Source organism: Oncorhynchus gorbuscha, linkage group LG04 (assembly GCF_021184085.1).
Source record: "Oncorhynchus gorbuscha isolate QuinsamMale2020 ecotype Even-year linkage group LG04, OgorEven_v1.0, whole genome shotgun sequence".
NCBI lineage: Eukaryota > Metazoa > Chordata > Actinopteri > Salmoniformes > Salmonidae > Oncorhynchus > Oncorhynchus gorbuscha.
In genome coordinates, this window is record NC_060176.1 from 66,219,416 (window position 1) to 66,238,992 (window position 19,577).

The following is a 19,577-nucleotide window of genomic DNA, read 5'->3' on the forward strand; positions in this document are numbered from 1 at the left end:
TTTCACCTAGTTGGCTCGGGGATTCAAACCAGTGACCTTTCAGTTACTGGCCCAGTGCTCTAAACCACTAAGCTACCTGATACATGTAAAGACAATGCTGGGTCATGGGTGTGTGCAAAATGGATGTTGGGGATAGTTGTGTATTTATTTTCTGGGTGAGAGAGCGACACGTTTTTTTTCATGATGTCGTAGTTTCCTAAGTCAAAGTTTGTACCAACAGATGTAGCCAATTGAATAGCCTATGATTATAGAATATGCATAAATGCATCCTCCAATTGCAACATCTGCCTATGCCCACACATGTTGTCTAAAGAAAATGTTATATTTTTAATATCCTCAAATACCAAGTTAGGCATAGGCTACCTCATTTCAAAATAGGCCATCATCACTGTCAATGGTGAATTATAATTCTTCATATTTTACCAGTGAAACATCCAAACTGCATCTCCGTGCCAATCATTTGATTGTTCTCAATTAGTTTCATGGTAATATGCATTTAGATCTCCTTGAATTACTGTTTCATGAGCAAACTAGAGCAGATGGTGTTTTGTAAGTCGCTCTGGATAAGAGCGTCTGCTAAATGACTTAAATGTAAATGTAATGTATGGCTTTATGACATGGGTTTCCTACTTCTGGTGTGTGAGGAGGCATAAACTGAGAGCATTTCTTTAAACAGCTCACACTAACATTCCAGGTTAACGACGTAGCTACAAGTTAAGGCACAAGAATATATAGGCTCAACTTTAAGTATTGATCTTTGAGGCAATATACGTGATCTGGTCAAAAGTCTCTGTGCAACAACCTTTAACAGATCAGTGAAGGTAGTGCACAACACACAAAAAAACGGGTGTGAGATTCAGTGTTGTAGTCTTAAAACCGCTTTTGATAGTCTCTGTCTTGTCTCGGGATCGGACACCGATCAACTCAGTCTTGACTAAATCTCAAAACAATATGTTCATTGATTTATAATCTGTGATTGCAGACTGCGGATGGCCAGAAGACATTTTGGCAAAATTGGGGTTGGAAAATAACTTTTTCGAATCCCCAAATATTTATTGGTTTGGAATTTGTCTTGGTCTCGACTCTTCCAGTCTTGGTCTAGAATCGTAGTCGAATAAGGTGGTCTAGACTATACCTACAACTACACGTCATCCTTTCGTTGGGTAAGGGCAGATTTAACTGCACAAAAATGAAAATGAATAATGATTGTCGGGATTATTTATGTTTCTTCAAATTGGTTTTATTACCCAGAACAATTAACACTTTCTTCAACAAAGAATAGGCCTAATGCGCATCTCACCACTTGCATTGTGATTTTTTTTCACGTACCCCATAAAATAGAATACAATTTTGTACAACTGATTAAGTGTTTTTTCATACTCAATTCTGTATGGATCTCGTGTACAATTTTGACAGATTGAAATTTGAGCTGACGTGCTTTACGGGAAAATGGGACAATTCTTTCTCACTACAAAGCTTTTCTCATCCCTGTATTGAGATACGATTTCTGAGTCACATTTTGCGCTGGCTCCAAATCAAATCAAATGTATTTATATAGCCCTTCGTACATCAACTGATATCTCAAAGTGCTGTACAGAAACACAGCCTAAAACCCCAAACAGCAAACAATGCAGGTGTAGAAGCACGTGTCCTAATCTAAACAGGAAGCCTGTCCGACCCCAGTGCAGCTGTAAACAAGAGTAAAGTTGGAATCTATTCTGGCTATCGTTTCGCCAACTCTCTCTCAATTTCTGTCATAAATATTTACAATCTGTTGGATTACTCTATTCATAACGCTGCGGCTCTCTAAATAGCAACACGGCTCAGGAATTCGTTACGGCCAGAATTAAAGGGGACAAAGTAGTCGTGTTTCTAAAACCGTCATGCCCATATTGCGTAATGGCAAAATATGTTTTGTCAAAGTATGGATTCAAATCTGGACACTTGGAATTCATCGACATCACTGGACGAGATGATATGAATGAAATCCAGGATTACCTAAATAAAATCACAGGTGAACGAACAGTGAGTGAATGCATTTTTGTTTCGCTTTGTTATCCAGCCATTTCTAGACTTTTACTAGTCTGTTTTTTTAACTCTTGTACCAACCGACAGTCCCCCCCATACTTTAATTTTAGTCTTGCTACTGTCAGTCACAGTGACTCAGCAAATGAGCCATGTTCAGAAAGGCGGGCAGGAGTTGCGCAAACGCGGTTTGAAGCGCGCCTAACGCCGCGTGCACACAGACTGCATCATTACATTGCTGTACGGTAAATGTTAAGTAGTCTTCGCAATTTATGTACGGTAAATGTTAAGTAGTCTTCGCAATTTATGTACTGCATCAGAACAAAAGTAATCATGCTACACATTAGAAACTTATTCGGTGGTTTATCTATTTACGTGTCTGATACCGCACAGAAAAGCAACGCACAAACTGGACGAATCCAAAACACTGTGCTAGTCTGCATAATCTGCCAGGTGAGTTGCAGTGGTGCGGATTGCTTCCCATTGAAATGAATGGGAATCCACCGGAAAGCATACAGTTCGACACAACCGTGTGCACAAACCTTAAATCCATTAATTTCAGTGGGCTACTGTAGCCCTCCACTGATTTCCCATTGAATTGTCAGCAAAACAGTACATTAGGGAAATTAAAACAATCTGATACTTTGCAATGTTGATACCATCATGATCAAATTCCTACATTAATTGAAAAATATATTAATCCTTATAATCCATATGAATGTGTGTGTGTGTGAAGGTGCCACGGGTGTTCGTCGGTAAGAAGTGTGTTGGTGGGGGCAGTGACGTTAAAGCGCTGGATAAGAGTGGGAAACTGGAGGGAATGCTTAAATCAATCGGATTGCTGCAATGATCTTCAGGTACTGCGATGAACAACATTTCACACTATTCTGTGCAAGGCTTCTTCTTGATACTGTTACTGTGTAGGGTATCAGTGCTAGCTCACCTGTTTTTCCACACAACCGCTCATCTCTCTGTCCTTCTCTGTTTTGGCCACAGACAGCTGTGAATATCTGCACCACCTGGAAAACCCCTTGCCTTTGTTCTGTCTGCTGAACTGAGATCAAACATTGTGTGTCATCTATAGCTCTGATGTTTGTCACCCGTCTATCTTCATGACTGTAGGCCTGTCTCGGTTTCTCCAGTAATGTTTACATCCAAACATCTTTAAATCACTTAACCACTATCTTTTGTATAAAATAAAAGACACAAATGTTAACTAGTTCTGCTTTCGTTCTTGAAGACGTTTGCTGTATAGACGCAGACATTACAAGGCAAACAAAACTGAAGAAATATAGGAAGACTGCACCTGTAGAAAAACAGAATCTTTAAACACATATTTAAGTGTGTACAAATTTGAAAATTTGGAAAAGATTGAGATTGAGCTCAGTTAGTGCACTGGAGGATACGAAAGGATAACCCAGAGATTACACTTTGAGCTGCTGATAGGGAAGTACTTAGTCCGCTGTGTACCTGCACCACCCGTTTACTATTCCACGGTGCTAACGAAAGACACATTTAGTATCACTAGGGGTTTTCTCCCAAACAAAATAGCCCAAATCCTTACACTTTCCTGCTCGTCACCTTCTCAAGTAATTTCTTTGTCTTGGGCTGGGCCTTATTTATAGTGGCCCTGTATCTCTCTGTCTGGTAGAAGTCAGAGTCAATGGTGTCCGGCGAGTCATTAAATGTGACATACACATCCCTGTTGACCTCTGTGACCTGGTGAACCCTCTGTTTGACCCCTTTGGAACGCCAGGTGGGTTTAGGGGGTGTAGCCGAGGGGTTCACTGCCTGGTACAGCCCCTCGCCTTCCGCCAGCGTGATCTTGTACTTGTGCCACGGACACACGATGCACATCCGCCCATCAAACTCCTGGGCACATCAGAGAAACAAACAAACAGAAAAACACAAAATATTGTTTAGCTATGAGAATGAGCTGTAGGAATGAGAGAGAAGAGTGGGGCTCTTCTCAACTGTCTGTCCTAGCTCCCTTTTCAAAATGCAATGGAGAAGATCCCTTCCGTCTGACACTTTCCTCCACTGCGTTTTGATGAGGCAAGGAATTTTTTATTTTTATTTTTACCTTTATTTAACTAGGCAAGTCAGTTAAGAACAAATTCTTATTTTCAATAACGGCCTAGGAACAGTGGGTTAACTGCCTGTTCAGGTGGCAGAACGACAGAATTGAGGAGAGAATGGAGAAAGAGCCTGGGATTCCTGGTAAAGCACAGGATTCATGAGGACAGTGTGGAACAAGTAGTAGGTCAAAGAGAAATCAGACGACTGACCTCGATATCTCCCTCCTGCAGTGGTCCACCGGTATCTGGCAAGATAAGACAGTACAACACCACTGGAATTCAGTGTCAGGGATAGATAGTATAGCCTATTCATAGACGCTAACATCTAACAACCTACATCACTATACTGAGAGCATGTCTGTTTCTAAAAGGACGTATTTGGGTGTTTTTGGAGCTTGTTCATGTCTTTTGCGTGCCCTGATACCACACAAAGAGCAATGAAGTGAATAGCGGCTGAGGTAAGTTTCTCAAAAACAAGCCAAATGACAAAAAATAAAATGTCTTGACCCTTCTTTCTACAATATTCTATTTACATTTTTTAAAAGGATTTATTTCAGACATTTTTATATCACCATAAATAATAATTGAAAAAAAAGGTTGTAAATTACAACACACTTTTATAGGGTTTGGGTTCCCACACCGCCATATTTTCTTGTTACTGCGCTTGTTTACGGAGAACAGAGTCGACTACCTAAACTAATTAGCTATCGCCGAACACCTGTGTGTAGGCTAAATGGAAGACGGACACCACAAACATGTTGTCACAGGAAAATACTGTTGGCTGCAAATGTTAAAACTGTATATTTTGCATTTCTGAAATATTTTTTAGGTGATATGAAAGTAGAGGGTTTTATGTTTCTAGAACCGTACCGCACCGCAATTGAGAATCGATTCATGTTTAAATGGAGTATCTGGCTGTTTTGGCTACCAGAGCCAATTCACCTCTAAACAGAACATGTAAGGTCCTTGGACTATAGTAAGGTCAGGCTCCTTTACTCCATTATTGGGCGAATCCTAATAATGACTTTATTGTGCTGCTTTTAAAGGTCAACTGATATACTGTCCATCGTAAAACATGGGGAATGTTGGTTTGGAGGAGTGGAATTTTCTAGCCCCAATCTATTCCTTTTCCCAACCAGGGGTGTAGTACTGCCGGAGTGCGGGGGAGTGGCGCTCCCTTACTTTTTTCAATATGAGAATACACACAGCTGGTAAAACTACTTCTGGAAAATGTATTCGGATAAATTATAAATAAATTCTCTTTAATTACCACTAAAATGAAAAACAATAGAATGACAAACCAAATATGTATAGCAAGCCTAGAGGTACATGGTGGTTTCTTCCTTGTCTCCTCTGGCAGTGGTAAGAATGATGAAGAACTATAAGCTACATGTGTGTGTAACCGATGTGAAATGGCTAGCTAGTTCGCAGGGTGCGCTCTAATAGAGTTTCAATCAGTGACGTCACTCGCTCTAATACCTTGAAGTAGTTGTTCTCCTTGCTCTGCAACGGCCATGGCTTTTGTGGAGCGATGGGTAACGATGCTTCGTGGGAGGAAGTTGTTGATGCGTGAGCCCAGGTAGGGGAGAGGAGAGGGACGGAAGCTATACTGTTACATGTGCACTGCAGAGGCCCATTGGAGGCTTGACCACTCTGGCCAATCAGAATGGTCTGCGCTCTGAGGCAACTGATGTTGGTGGGATTTGGAGGATGATGGAGGCAAAGAGCCTCAGATCCACAAAGTTCCTTCCACCAGGTGGCTGATGAGATACGATGGCACGACTGCTATATTGCATCGCCATCCCAAAGCTCTTGCTTGGAAGTGTACTTCGCCAGACTGTCAAGAACCTTGCCCTCATCCAGGCCAAGGTGGTGAGACACGGATGCTCTTGCCAGCATACTTGGGGTCCAACATGTACACTGCGGTGTGTATGGGCTTCAAGCAGAAGTCTTCACACTTTTTGATGTATTTCAGAACTGCAGTTTCATCTGCTTGGAGCAACAGTGAAGTGGGCAGGGCAGTATGGATTTCTTCTCTTACATCTGCAAGCAGAGTCTGAACATCAGACAGGATGGCATTGTCTCCCTCAATCCTTGCAATGGCTACTGCTATAGGTTTCAGGAGTTTCAGGCTGCTTACCACTCTCTCCAAAAATATATCATCCAGGAGGATCCTCTTGATGGGGCTGTCCATATCACCAGACTGTGATTGGCCATTTCTTGGAGAGACTCCTTCCCCTCCAGGAGACTGTCAAACATGACGACACCACCCCAACGGGTGTTGCTGGGCTTCTTCAATGTGGTGCTATTATTCTTCTCACTTTGTTTGCAGCTATATGACCCACATACCTAATAATTTAATTGGTTCTCTTGTATCCATTGTTTTCAGTGCCATGATGTTGTTGAGGAGCAGATTCAATGCATGAGCAGCACAGCCAATGGGTTTGATGTGAGGGTAGGACTCCTCCACTTTAGACCAAGCAGCCTTCATGTTCGCAGCATTGTCTGTAACCAGTGCAAATACCTTCTGTGGTCCGAGGTCATTGATGACTGCCTTCAGCTCATCTGCAATGTAGAGACTGGTAGGTCTGTTGTCCCTCGTTTCTGTGCTCTTGTAGAATACTGGTTGAGTGGTGGAGATGATGTAGTTAATTATTCCTTGCCCATGAACATTCGACCAACCATCAGAGATTATTGCAATACAGTCTACTTACTCTATGATTTGCTTGACCTACACGAACTCTGTTGAACTCTGCATCCAGCAAATTAGTAGATAAAGCATGTCTGGTTGGAGGGGTGTATGTTGGGAAAAGAACATTCAGAAATCTCTTCCAATACACATTGCCTGTGAGCATCGGAGGTGAGCTAGTGGCATACACAGCTCGAGCAAGACATTCATCAGCATTTCTCTGACTACGTTCCTCCATTGATTAAAAACAAACTTCTGATTCCAGGAGGACCACGAGCTGTTGTTATCAATAAGGTGTCTGATTCATAATTTTCACCTCAAATAGAAGTAGAGGAACTTTTGTCAGAGGTTGCCTGTTGTGAGCGCTGAGGGATCTTTATGCAGAGCAAAGCTGAATCAATGTCTTGCAAGATCACATAATGATTGCATAAGAAAACTTAATATACAGTAATACCATAGCATAGTAGGCCTATAACGTTACTGTTACACCTAAAACACCTCATTTCGAACTATATTTTAGGATGGATAGCTGAAGAGTCACTTTTTTTCTCATGTGCCAAAACTCAACAGAACGCACCACTTGGCAAGATGTATGTTTGTATTATAACAAAATGGAAGAAAGGCTATTAGTTTGTTAACACATTTACATTACATTTAAGTCATTTAGCAGACGCTCTTATCCAGAGCGACTTACAAAACACCATCTGCTCTAGTTTGCTCATGAAACAGTAATTCAAGGAGATCTAAATGCATATTACCATGAAACTAATTGAGAACAATCAAATGATTGGCACGGAGATGCAGTTTGGATGTTTCACTGGTAAAATATGAAGAATTATAATTCACCATTGACAGTGATGATGGCCTATTTTGAAATGAGGTAGCCTATGCCTAACTTGGTATTTGAGGATATTAAAAATATAACATTTTCTTTAGACAACATGTGTGCATAGGCAGATGTTGCAATTGGAGGATGCATTTATGCATATTCTATAATCATAGGCTATTCAATTGGCTACATCTGTTGGTACAAACTTTGACTTAGGAAACTACGACATCATGAAAAAAAACGTGTCGCTCTCTCACCCAGAAAATAAATACACAACTATCCCCAACATCCATTTTGCACACACCCATGACCCGATCCTTACGGTAGCAGCGCATGTCCATGGCGTGGAGCTTGCCCTGGTGGCACAGAACCAGCACGTCCCTCCCGCCCACCAGCTTGGTGACACGCTTGGCCTGGACAACGTCTTCTTTCCTCCCGATGAAGTGGGAGGATGGAGGTGGCGATGAAGAGGAGGATGTAGGGGATGTCTGCTCTTCCTCAGAGAACATATTGACAACTTCCAAATGTAGATGCACTCCTGGGAGAGAGAGATAAACATTTAGTAGTTTGTGTGTGTGTGTATGTTTTAACATCAATCTGAACTAGGTTTAAACTAAAGGGGTGGCAGGTATCCTAGTGGTTAGGGCGTTGGATTAGTAACCAAAAGGCTGCAAGATCGAATCCCTGAGCTGACAAGGTAAAAATCTGTCATTCTGTCCCTGATCAAGGCAGTTAACCCACTGTTCCTAGGCCATCATTGAAAATAAGAATTGGTTCTTAACTGACTTGCCTGGTTAAATAAAGATTTTAAAAAAATATATAAAGATCACTGTAATATCACATTTTTTAAGCACAACCATGCATCTAATCTCTCATAGACAGATTCACATATAAATGGCTAAAGTACAATTTTCGCGAGAATTTTACTTATGGGTAACCGATTAGCATTCATCAAGCACTCTGGCAGGCTCCACAATTTGTGTTGCATGTTAAGCCTTGTTCACGTTACCCATAAGCACATTATGTTCTGGCGGATGGAATGCATTTCAATGACCATGTCAATGCCCTCTTGCGGTTGAAGGCTCCGGATCTCCGAGACTCTCCTCCATCTTGCATTACAAACACTACACTCAGGTTTGCCAGGGCAAGCTAAAAAAATATATAGCCCAATGGCTTCTCAAAACAGCACACAAGGCTTGAAAACTAGCCCAAAACCCTTTTTTGTAGCAAGAGAACCAATAAACCCTTTTCCGCAAAGTTATTGAGTGAATTAAGAAGGAATATCGGCGTACATATTTGCATATCTTGTGACGACTATCTGAATTCCTGGAAAGAGTATGACATTTTATCTCAGCATGTATACAGATGATAAGGGATGATAAGGGATTTGTTTGCTGGAAATGTTTATACTGGAGACTTATCAAAACAAACTGTGTAACCTAGCATTTATAGCGGCTAAGAAATGCATTGCAATTAATTGAAAGGTTGATTATCCTGTCAAATGGATGGCGGAAATATCAAGTTATGTATCACTAGATTTAATTTATTACAAGATTAAGGGTAAACTGTGCAACTTTCATAAGGTCAGGGTGCCTTATATGGAATACCCTACTGTATGACAAAAGAGGTCTGTACTGACAAACATTACATTTTTTTAGTCGAGCAGTCGCAAATAGTTTTTAAAAAATGAATGGCACATAAGACACCTGTATGATTTGCATTTGTCAACTGGCAATGAAGAAGAACATTTACTACTTTAAAATGGCGTCTATGCCCATGCTGTCATAGACACTTTAATGGCACACATACAAAGATGAGTCCTATCTCTATTGCCACGTTCATGTGCTAGTCGGAACTAGGAACTCTGACTTGCTAACTGGTTGTTGTTATACACATGCCAGGGTTTCCATTAACCGGTAAAATAAAATCAGCAAAAAAATATATAAAAGTCTGTAAATGAAAGTGGTGCCAATTGCCCTGGAGAAGAAGGAAAAAAATCCAATGGTGAAAAAATGCTTCTTAGCCTATTCATTGATAGAAATACATTTGACTACTCGTCATGCTTATCGGTATATAGGTTAATTTGCATAATTGTGTGTAATTAAATTGGTGCGTGTGTACAGTATATTTGTTATGTATCTGGTCACAGGTGTACTGCATACAGAGACTGACTGGAGAACTGCTTGTGGTGCTTTCAAGACAACGGGGAATTCATAAAAATGGAGGTCAAATCATGACGTCAGTGATCTTCAGATTCGAAAGTCGGACCTCTAGAAAGAGGCCTGAGTTCCCAAGTTGGAATTCCTAGTTGGATGACAGTTCAAAGCGATTTTTATCAGTCGGAGCTCGTTTTTTCCCCAGGTTCCAGTTGTCTTGAACACACTGAAGTCGGAAGTCGTAGATTTCCCATTTGTTTTGAATGCGGCATCAAACGGCAACGGAAGGCAGGCTTCATTCATCAACTCGCCCCACACCACTTAGCAATTAGCTGGAGGCAGTATGCGTTTTGAAAACATATAGCCTACTTAATTGTTTGAAACCTGAACGTTTTAATTCATATGAGTCACGGCTTACCTTGCTTCAAAGTAGCCTATTCTCGATTTCTAACTGGATATTTTCATCTCTGTCACATGAACCCACTTACATGTGCGCTATCGACTGTGCAGCAAAAGCATGCTCGAGTGGCAGTCGATTTTCGCGCTTATAAACCCAGGTTCGTTTACACTACTTCCTCTTTTCGAAGAGCTTGCGACTCTACGTCTTACAGGAACGCGCTCACCGGCCAAGCACACGCACTGTCGTGGATGCAAGGTCCGACCACTTCTGACACCAGTGTAATGAAACAGCAGGGATCTGGCCTCAAACCCTCGACCTTCGAGCCCGAGGTCCGGAGCTATCGACTGTCCCGCAAAAGCATGCTCGAGCGGCAGAGTCGATTTCCGCGCTTTTTAACCCAGGGTCGTTACAATACAACATGCGATTTGTCATTCTGAACACCTTAGGTCGACGCCCTAATCAGGTTAAGCGCCCAATGTCTGGGACATTTCTCAAATGTCCGGTAAATTAAATGTTCCCGGTCAAATTGTCTGGCGCCACATTTCCTATTGGAAATTCTGACACGTGCCGCGTTCAACCTGTTAGCAAGTTGGACATTTCTGAGTTTCCTAGTTCCAGCTAGCACATAAACGCAGCAGTATGGCCTGTTCACGCGCGTATCTGCCCTATCATTGACTAGAATGGTCCCACCTGATCTCGTCTCCTATCTTTGAGCGCATGTATTTCCATTGTTAGAGCGGTTACTTGAATATCTTGTCAATATAATAGACAATCTTTGTTCTGACTGAGCCGCTGGCGCGCCAATGTTTGGTGTTACATTTAATAGTATCCCAATGGAAACATGTTTTATTATGTTTCATACCGCGCTGTAATTGTATAACCTGAATCAGTCACGTGTTTTTCATATTTCCAAAATGCCATCAATCTAATGGCATTACCACAAATTCCCTGTTCTAGATGAGAACTGTATTTTTTTAAAGGCTGTCATTGTATTGATAATACAAAAATTAAAATATTTAAATTACGCGATTGACCACGGCTATGTCCCTTTTCTACACAGTCTCTCTCCTGTCCTCCTTTCGTCAAATCTGACCACGACTCCGGTATGGACTAAAAATTGGTCTACTTTGAAAACCTGGTGATGACGGTCAGGCAGTGAGCAGGTTGTTGCTGAGTGATTGGATGGGGGGGGCGGAGGTGTGTGTGTGTGTGTGTGTGTGTGTGTGTGTGTGTGTGTGTGTGTGTGTGTGTGTGTGTGTGTGTGTGTGTGTGTGTGTGTGTGTGTGTGTGTGTGTGTGTGTGTGTGTGTGTGTGTGTGTGTGTGTGTGTGTGTGTGTGTGTTGAGAGAGCGCTACAGCTATTGGCTGAGTCACGTAAGCGAGAGAGCAGCATGCACGTACGTCGTGACAACTTTTTTACCAGTTGTAAGGTAGGCTTTTTAGGCTGCGTTTCAAATAAAACACACATTCTCGTCCACTTACCCTGCCTTATGTCATTGGGGAATCCCCGCCGGCATATCTGTCTTCGGTCCAAACAAGGGAAGTTTACGACGTAAGCCCCTCAGCCCTCGTTTTAATGGAGTTTGCGAGTGTACAATTATGTTCACTTCGGGGCCTGAAACGCCCCATAGTTCAATTCGCGATGATTGTACATCCGCTAAGAAAAGTCTAATCGTAAAACCTCAACGTCAATATGGAGTCAACATACATTTTGTATGTAAAAACGAATGTAAATAAGTTAGAAATTGTGCTACTAATGAACAGACACGTCTCGTAAAAGTAATGATGTTTTATTTTGCCTAATTTTTGGAAATTGTAGAAAGAAACAATGTTTCCTCCAGAAGTTCCAGCTAGGCAGGTTAACGTTAGTTAGCTAATTCATTTGCTAGCTATCATACAGTAGGTATATAATTATGTAATGACTGAAACAGCAGGGAGCAGGTCTCGAACCCTCGACTTTCGAAGCCGGAGGTCGGGCACGCTGTCGACTGTGCCGCAAAGCATGCTCGTGTGGCAGGGTCGTTACACTACACGTTACACTACATATAGTTAATATAAGTAGACATGCAATCATAATTGACTGTAGCGCATATAAGGCAAGGACGGTCCACTTAAAAATCATTCCTTCCTCGCCCCTTTAAACATTTATTTTTATTTTATTTATTTTTATTAACAATTTATCAATACACGAAGTACATGAGGGAGCACAAGTATATATGGATAATATACAATGGACAATAGAGCTAGCGGGTACAATATCACATTACACAAGAACCTTTAAGGGACATACATACACTTATAATTCTAACAGCTTTTTTGTTAGTAGAGTATTTAATTGTCTTAAAATACAGTTCAATTTCTTTTTGTAAGGTAAGAAAATGTGTTTCTTTGTTTGTAAATGTACATTTGTGAATATGAAATTTGGCCAAAAGAATAATGAAATTAATTACATAAATGTTTCAGCTTATTTCAAATCAAATCCAATTTTATTTATCACATACACATGGTTAGCAGATGTTAATGCGAGTGTAGCGAAATGCTTGTGCTTCTAGTTCCGACAATGCAGTAATAACCAACAAGTAATCTAACTAACAATTCCTAAACTACTGTCTTATACACAGTGTAAGGGGATAAAGAATATGTACATAAGGATATATGAATGAGTGATGGTACAGAGCAGCATAGGCAAGATACAGTATATGGTATCGAGTACAGTATATACATATGAGATGAGTATGTAAACAAAGTGGCATAGTTAAAGTGGCTAGTGATACATGTATTACATAAGGATGCAGTCGATGATATAGAGTACAATATATACGTATGCATATGAGATGAATAATGTAGGGTAAGTAACATTATATAAGGTAGCATCGTAGGTAAAGAATCCAAGCAGTACATCACTCCACAATAGTGTAAGATCTTCATAAATGTGTTCAATTATAAATCTACTAATGTCTTGCCACAGTTTTCTTACATGAATACAATGCCAAAAAAAGATGCAACACTGTTTCTGGGTGGTCATTACAAAAGGAGCAATTTGAGTTGATGTTTTCCTTAAACTTCTTCATATAGTGGTTGGCAGGAAAATATTTATGAATCATTTTAAAGGAAACTTCCTTAATTTTGTTAACAAGTAGGCATGTGTGTGGCAACATCCAAACTTTTTCCCAATGTAACGGATGTGAAACGGCTAGCTTAGTTAGCGGTGTGCGCTAAATAGTGTTTCAATCGGTTACGTCACTTGCTCTGAGACCTTGAAGTAGTAGTTCCCCTTGCTCTGCAAGGGCCGCGGCTTTTTTGGAGCGATGGGTAACGATGCTTCGAGGGTGACTGTTGTCGTTGTGTGCAGAAGGTCCCTGGTTCGCGCCCGGGTATGGGTGAGGGGACGGTTTAAAATTATACTGTTACACCAACATCCTCCCTCGCCCCTTGCCCTGCAAGTGTATACTCGTCAGATGTCATGATACAATATAAGTGTCACTTAATTTTGAGGGCTGAGGGGATTGGGTGTGTCTTTTAAGTGTTTGGAATGCATCCTTAGATTGTTCTTATAGACATGCCTATTTCCAACACTTTTTCCATAAAACATGAATACGCTAGAACTGATGCACATCAAGAAATAATGGAGATAAATTACTGGAAAATTAGTTTGGGTGCACAAGAGCGCATTATATCAATTTGCTAGGAGGTGTTTTGAACTGCATTCTAATGTTGACTTTGCTTAATTAAGAAAACGGTATCAAGCGAAGTGTTTTATGTATGCTCTGTTCTTGGGTCTCGGGCTGCCAGAGTGGACATTTGAAATGGAAGTTATGGAACTCCCTTGCGTGGTTCTTTTTATGGGAGAAAAGTCCTCAATGAAACTGACATTAAATATGGAGAATGGTACATTTGCCTCTGTTGGCCATCAAGCAGCCTATTGATTTATATTCCATTGTAGGCTACCATTTGATACAATACATATTGTAATGACCTGGATAGATCATAAATGAACAAATGTCCATACCGAGGATTGAGTTTACGAATTCTCGGTTTATTAACCCAACTCAACACAGGCTACTGTTTGGCCGTAGCTCAAGCCAAAAAAAACAAGGATAACAGTATAAAACAACCGTGACCATCTCTTGTTAACACAAGACGTAAGAGAGAGAACAATGGCTAAGCATTGCCTTAAACTTGCGGTGCCCCTGCAAACCCCCTCCCCCTTGCTGTTCCGCCCGGCACCGGAACATCCCAGGCATTCCCGTGGTTGGCAGATAGCAGGTTGACTGGCATGTCGGACCCCGTGTACACTGGGTAGTGGTAAATCCAACACAACAAACGAACAGCATAACTCATGACACACAGCTGTCTGTGTGGATCGGTACACAACCCCCTCACCACAAAGTCCCTCATCCCAGAAGGAACAAACAAAGGCTCTGAAGCGACTCGGATCTATTTTACAATAGTTATATTTTTGTTTGTTTTTAGTCCTTCCTCTATATCTGATGTCCATCCAGTTTGATTTATATTTGTAACTGTGCTATTTCACAATTTCTGAATCTATATACATTTTACAGACCCCGTATGTTTTACATTGGTAATCTTATTAGTCCCACCATCCACTTTGGATTTCTATTTGCCATATATTTTTCAACTGTGCTGTGATGCTTCACAAAAGTACTGAACCGTTCCATTCTCATAGCTTCTACAGATTGTAAATAAAAAATGTTTTTTTTTGCTAAAATAATTATTATATTATTGATTGATTGACTATGACTTTTCAAAACACCCAATTTTGCTATCTGCATGTCACGTTCTGTCCATCGTTCGTATGTGTTTTCCTTGTTTTAGTGTTGGTCAGGACGTGAGCTGGGTGGGCATTCTATGTTGTGTGTCTGGTTTGTCTATTTCTATGTTTCGCCTGATATGGTTCTCAATCAGAGGCAGGTGTTAGTCATTGTCTCTGATTGGGAACCATATTTAGGTAGCCTGTTTTGTGTTGGGTTTTGTGGGTGATTGTTACTGTCTCTGTGTTTTGCACCAGATAGGGCTGTTTTTTTGGTTTTCCACGTTCATTGTTTTGTAGTGGTCATTTTTATCCGTTTTTGATTAAACACGAGTCAATATAACCACGCTGCATTTTGGTCCTCCTCTACTTCACCACAGGAAAACCCTGACACTGCAGCGCTAGTTCTAGGCAAATGTTGCAATGCTTCAGCCATTCCTGGACCAGTGACCAAAAACGAGCTACATAATGACAAATACCAAAATAAATGATCTAATGACTCTGCCTCTTCACAGCTAAATCTGTAGAGCTGGGAAGATTGTATCCCCCATATATATATATATATAACATTCTATTGGTTGCAAGAATTTTGTATAGTCATTTAAATTGAAAAAATTGATGTTTTGAATCCGGTGTTTTGCGTATCAATTCATAAACCATATGGAATGGAGACATCGCAAATCTCTTCCCAACTATTTTGCAATTTATATGGCACAGCTGTCAGTTTTTTGGTCCTTAAATTAAATTGGTATATGTTTTTATTTATCACACTTTTCTTTAACCATTTGTTCTTTAATGCAGGGCCGGCATACACGTTCCTTACTTTTTCCCCTTCTAGTTGCCTCTTCCATTTTTGTGGTAATGCTGCAATTAGGTGGTTGTAATTTTGGGTAGAGCAGACATTTCCATGTGTGACAACTCCACCAGTCCTATTTATGATATCATTCACTAAAATTATACCTTTTTTAAGCATTTCTCTGAATTTATTTTTATTTTTTATCAATTAGTACATTTGAATTTAACCACAATAATTGTATTATTTGTTCTGTCTTTTCAGGTGGATTAAACTGAAATTGCAACCAACTTTCTAAGACTTGTGTAAAAAAAATAATGATATTTTGGAAATGATTTCCTTTTCAACAACCGAAAGTGAGCAGTTGTAATCTGAATAAAGGGAAAAGGGCCGTTCTTGAACATGGGGTGAGACGTTCCTACCAATTTACTAGAGAACCAGTTTGGATTTAAGTACAACTTTTGTATGACTGATGCCTTTAGTGAGAGGTCTAATGCTTTAATATTTAATAACTTCTGCCCACCGAATTCATATTCGTTATATAAATAGGCCCTTGTAATTTTGTCTGGCTTGCCATTCCAAATCAAATTGAATATTTTTTGTTAATATAATTTAAAAAGCAGGTCACTAAGGTGTAGGCAAAACCATAAGCAAATAGCTAAACTGTGATATGACTGAAGAGTTAATCAGGGTGATTTTTCCACAAATAGACAGGTATTTTCCTTTCCATGGTTGCAAGATCTTAATCTATTTTTGCTAACTTTCTATAAACATTTATTGGAGAAAGATGATTTCTTTCTTTTGCGATGTGTGGACATACTCTGTATACATCTCCATCAGACCATTTAATTGGTAAACTACAGGATAATGTAAAATACGCTTTTTTTTTAGAGATCCAATACATAATATAGTACACTTATCAGCATTATGTTTCCACCCCCATGCTTCACAGTAGGTATGGTGTTCTTTGGATGCAACTCAGCATTCTTTGTCCTCCAAACATGACGAGTTGAGTTTTTACCAAAAAGTTATATTTTGGTTCCATCTGACCATATGACATTCTCAATCTACTTCTGGATCATCCAAATGCTCTCTAGCAAACTTCAGACGGGCCTGGACATGTACTGGCTTAAGCAGGAGGACACGTCTGGCACTGCAGGATTTTAGTCCCTGGCAGCGTAGTGTGTTACTGATGGTAGGCTTTGTTACTTTGGTCCCAGCTCTCTGCAGGTCATTCACTTGGTCCCCCCGTGTGGTTCTGGGATTTCTGCTCACCGTTCTTGTGATCATTTTGACTCCACGGGGTGAGATCTTGTGTGGAGCCCCAGATCGAGGGAGATTATCAGGGTCTTGTATGTCTTCCATTTCATAATAATTGCTCCCACAGTTGATTTCTTCAAACCAAGCTGCTTACTTACCTATTGCAGATTCAGTCTTCCCAGCCTGGTGCAGGTCTACAATTTTGTTTCTGGTGTCCTTTGACAGCTCTTCGGTCTTGACCATAGTGGAGTTTGGAGTGTGACTGTTTGAGGTTGTGGACAGGTGTCTTTTATACTGATAACAAGTTCAAATGGGCAGAAATGGGGAGATTTTATTAACCATCGTCATGTCCTAGATGATGGAGGTCAAATGTACCCCTTTTCCCTGAAACACCCACAACACGATCCCCCGTATTGACCATATTCCCAAGCATCTCCATGCAGTCAGACTTTTGATAATAATAATATACCCCCTCTCTGATTGTCTGAGTGTGACCCACTCCCCATGGGTTACTGCAGCTAGTGTTGCCAGCACTGCCACTGCCTGGGTGGGGGCACCCCACTGGAATCCCCACCGGCTAGGTACAAGGTTGTCAAGATTCTAATTAGCAGCTTTGAGAATTTCCTTGTATATTATGCTCTCCCTTTAGGGGGCTTTGGCTTTGCAGAACCAACCCTGCCAAGCAGGCTCAGAATCTTGAGGGGGCAGTGCTGCTCTAGGTCTCTGACCGCATTCTGGCTGCATACAGACCGCTTACAGCAGGCCCATAAAACTGTTAGGGACTTCTTAGTATCTGGGTCATTCAGGTGGGTGTCTAGGGTATAGGGTTGTGAACCGTTCCATCAATATAGGATTATAAAGAAATAAATTAGATCATTTATTTAAAAAATGTAGTTTATTTTAAAACACTGTTCCACCATGATAGGACAATAAATACATTTATAATTTATTTTAAAACGCTGTTCCACCATGACAGGACAATAAATAAGATGTATAATTCATTATAAAGAGTATATCCATCATCTGAACAACATTGAAAGCTCTCACACCCCCGCTCACAACAATACATTGGTTCTGGGATATGCAACCATTACCTTTCTCATTCAACGCCACACTTTCCCAAACATAAAAAAAGCACAGTCCACACATACCGTGCCTATTGTTTACTGAGTTTTTATCTTCACCATGTTGAATTAGTGCTTTTGTGTTCCAATTAGTTCTATTTCAAGATATATGGAAAAGCTATACTTTTTGTTGTATTATTACAATCCATAACCGGGCTAGAATTGTGTGTCATTATTTTACTCATCTATAATCAAATTTCAAATGTATTTATAAAGCCCTTCTTACATCAACTGATATCTCAAAGTGCTGTACAGAAACCCAGCCTAAAACTCCAAACAGCAAGCAATGCAGGTGTAGAAGCACGTGGCTAAGAAAAACTCCCTAGAAAGGCCAGAACCTAGGAAGAAACCTAGAGAGGAACCAGGCTATGAGGGGTGGCCAGTCATCTTCTGGCTGTGCCGGGTGGAGATTATAACAGAACATGGCCAAGATGTTCATAGGTGACCAGCAGGGTCAAATAATAATAATCACAGTGGATGTCGAGGGTGCAACAGGTCAGCACCTCAGGAGTAAATGTCAGTTGGCTTTCATAGCCGATCATTCAGAGTATCTCTACCACTCCTGTTGTCTCTAGAGAGTTGAAAACATCAGGCCTGGGACAGGTAGCACATCCGGTGAACAGGTCAGGATTCCATAGCCGCAGGCAGAACAGTTGAAATTGGAGCAGCAGCACTGCCAGGTGGACTGGGGACAGCAAGGAGTCATCAGGCCAGATAGTCCTGAGGCATGGTCATAGGGCTCAGGTCCTCTGAGAGAGAGAAAGAAATAAAGAGAGAGTCACAACCATAAGGCTCTCCAGAGGGTAGTGAGGTCTGCACAACGCATCACCGGGGGTAAACTACCTGCCCTCCAGGACACCTACACCACCCGATGTCACAGGAAGGCCATAAAGATCACCAAGGACAACAACCACCCGAGCCACTGCCTGTTCACGCCGCTATCATCCAGAAGGCGAGGTCAGTACAGGTGCATCAAAGCAGGGACCTAGAGACTGAAAAACAGCTTCTATCTCAAGGTCATCAGACTGTTAAACAGCCACCACCAACATTGAGTGGCTGCTGCCAACATACTGACTCAACTCCAGCCACTTTAATAATGGAAATTGCCGTAAAAAATGTATCACTAGCCACCTTAAACAATGCCACTTAATATAATGTTTGCATACCCTACATTACTCATTTCATATGTATATACTGTACTCGATACCATCTACTGCATCTTGCCTATGCCGTTCTGTACCATCACTCATTCATATATCTTTATCCCTTTACACTTGTGTGTATAAGGTAGTAGTTGTGGAATTGTTCGGTTAGTTTACTCGTTGGTTATTTCTGCATTGTCGGAACTAGAAGCACAAGCATTCACTGCCGCTGACTGCAAAGCGCTACAGAGGGTGGTACACTCAGCTGAACGTACCATTGGGTGCACACTGCCTACCCTCCATGACACCTA

At 40.9% G+C, this 19,577-nt stretch overlaps 2 protein-coding genes across 4 annotated transcripts; one reads left to right on the plus strand and one right to left on the minus strand.

Moving 5' to 3' along the window:
* Nucleotides 1-1,797: 1,797 nt before the first annotated feature.
* Nucleotides 1,798-3,241, plus strand: LOC124034531 (glutaredoxin-1-like; the record flags this gene model as incomplete). Its single annotated transcript, XM_046347847.1, has 3 exons — nucleotides 1,798-2,025; nucleotides 2,762-2,882; nucleotides 3,022-3,241. Coding segments are annotated over 2 exons (342 nt in total), but the record flags the coding sequence as incomplete, so codon positions are not given.
* A 1-nt stretch (nucleotide 3,242) lies between these two features.
* On the minus strand, nucleotides 3,243-11,814 carry LOC124034529 (Rieske domain-containing protein-like). 3 transcript variants are annotated; one of them, XM_046347844.1, is made up of 4 exons: nucleotides 11,659-11,814; nucleotides 7,944-8,159; nucleotides 4,314-4,348; nucleotides 3,243-3,897 (listed from the first exon to the last, which is right to left on the minus strand). In XM_046347844.1, exons 2-4 carry the CDS (start codon nucleotides 8,128-8,130, stop codon nucleotides 3,586-3,588), a joined length of 534 nt encoding a protein of 177 aa, XP_046203800.1. In that variant the 5' UTR covers nucleotides 8,131-8,159; nucleotides 11,659-11,814; the 3' UTR covers nucleotides 3,243-3,585. The 3 variants fall into 3 exon arrangements, with proteins under 3 accessions (XP_046203800.1, XP_046203802.1, XP_046203801.1); XM_046347846.1 differs by lacking the exon at nucleotides 11,659-11,814 and adding an exon at nucleotides 10,266-10,544; XM_046347845.1 differs by lacking the exon at nucleotides 11,659-11,814 and adding an exon at nucleotides 10,196-10,541.
* Nucleotides 11,815-19,577: the final 7,763 nt, after the last annotated feature.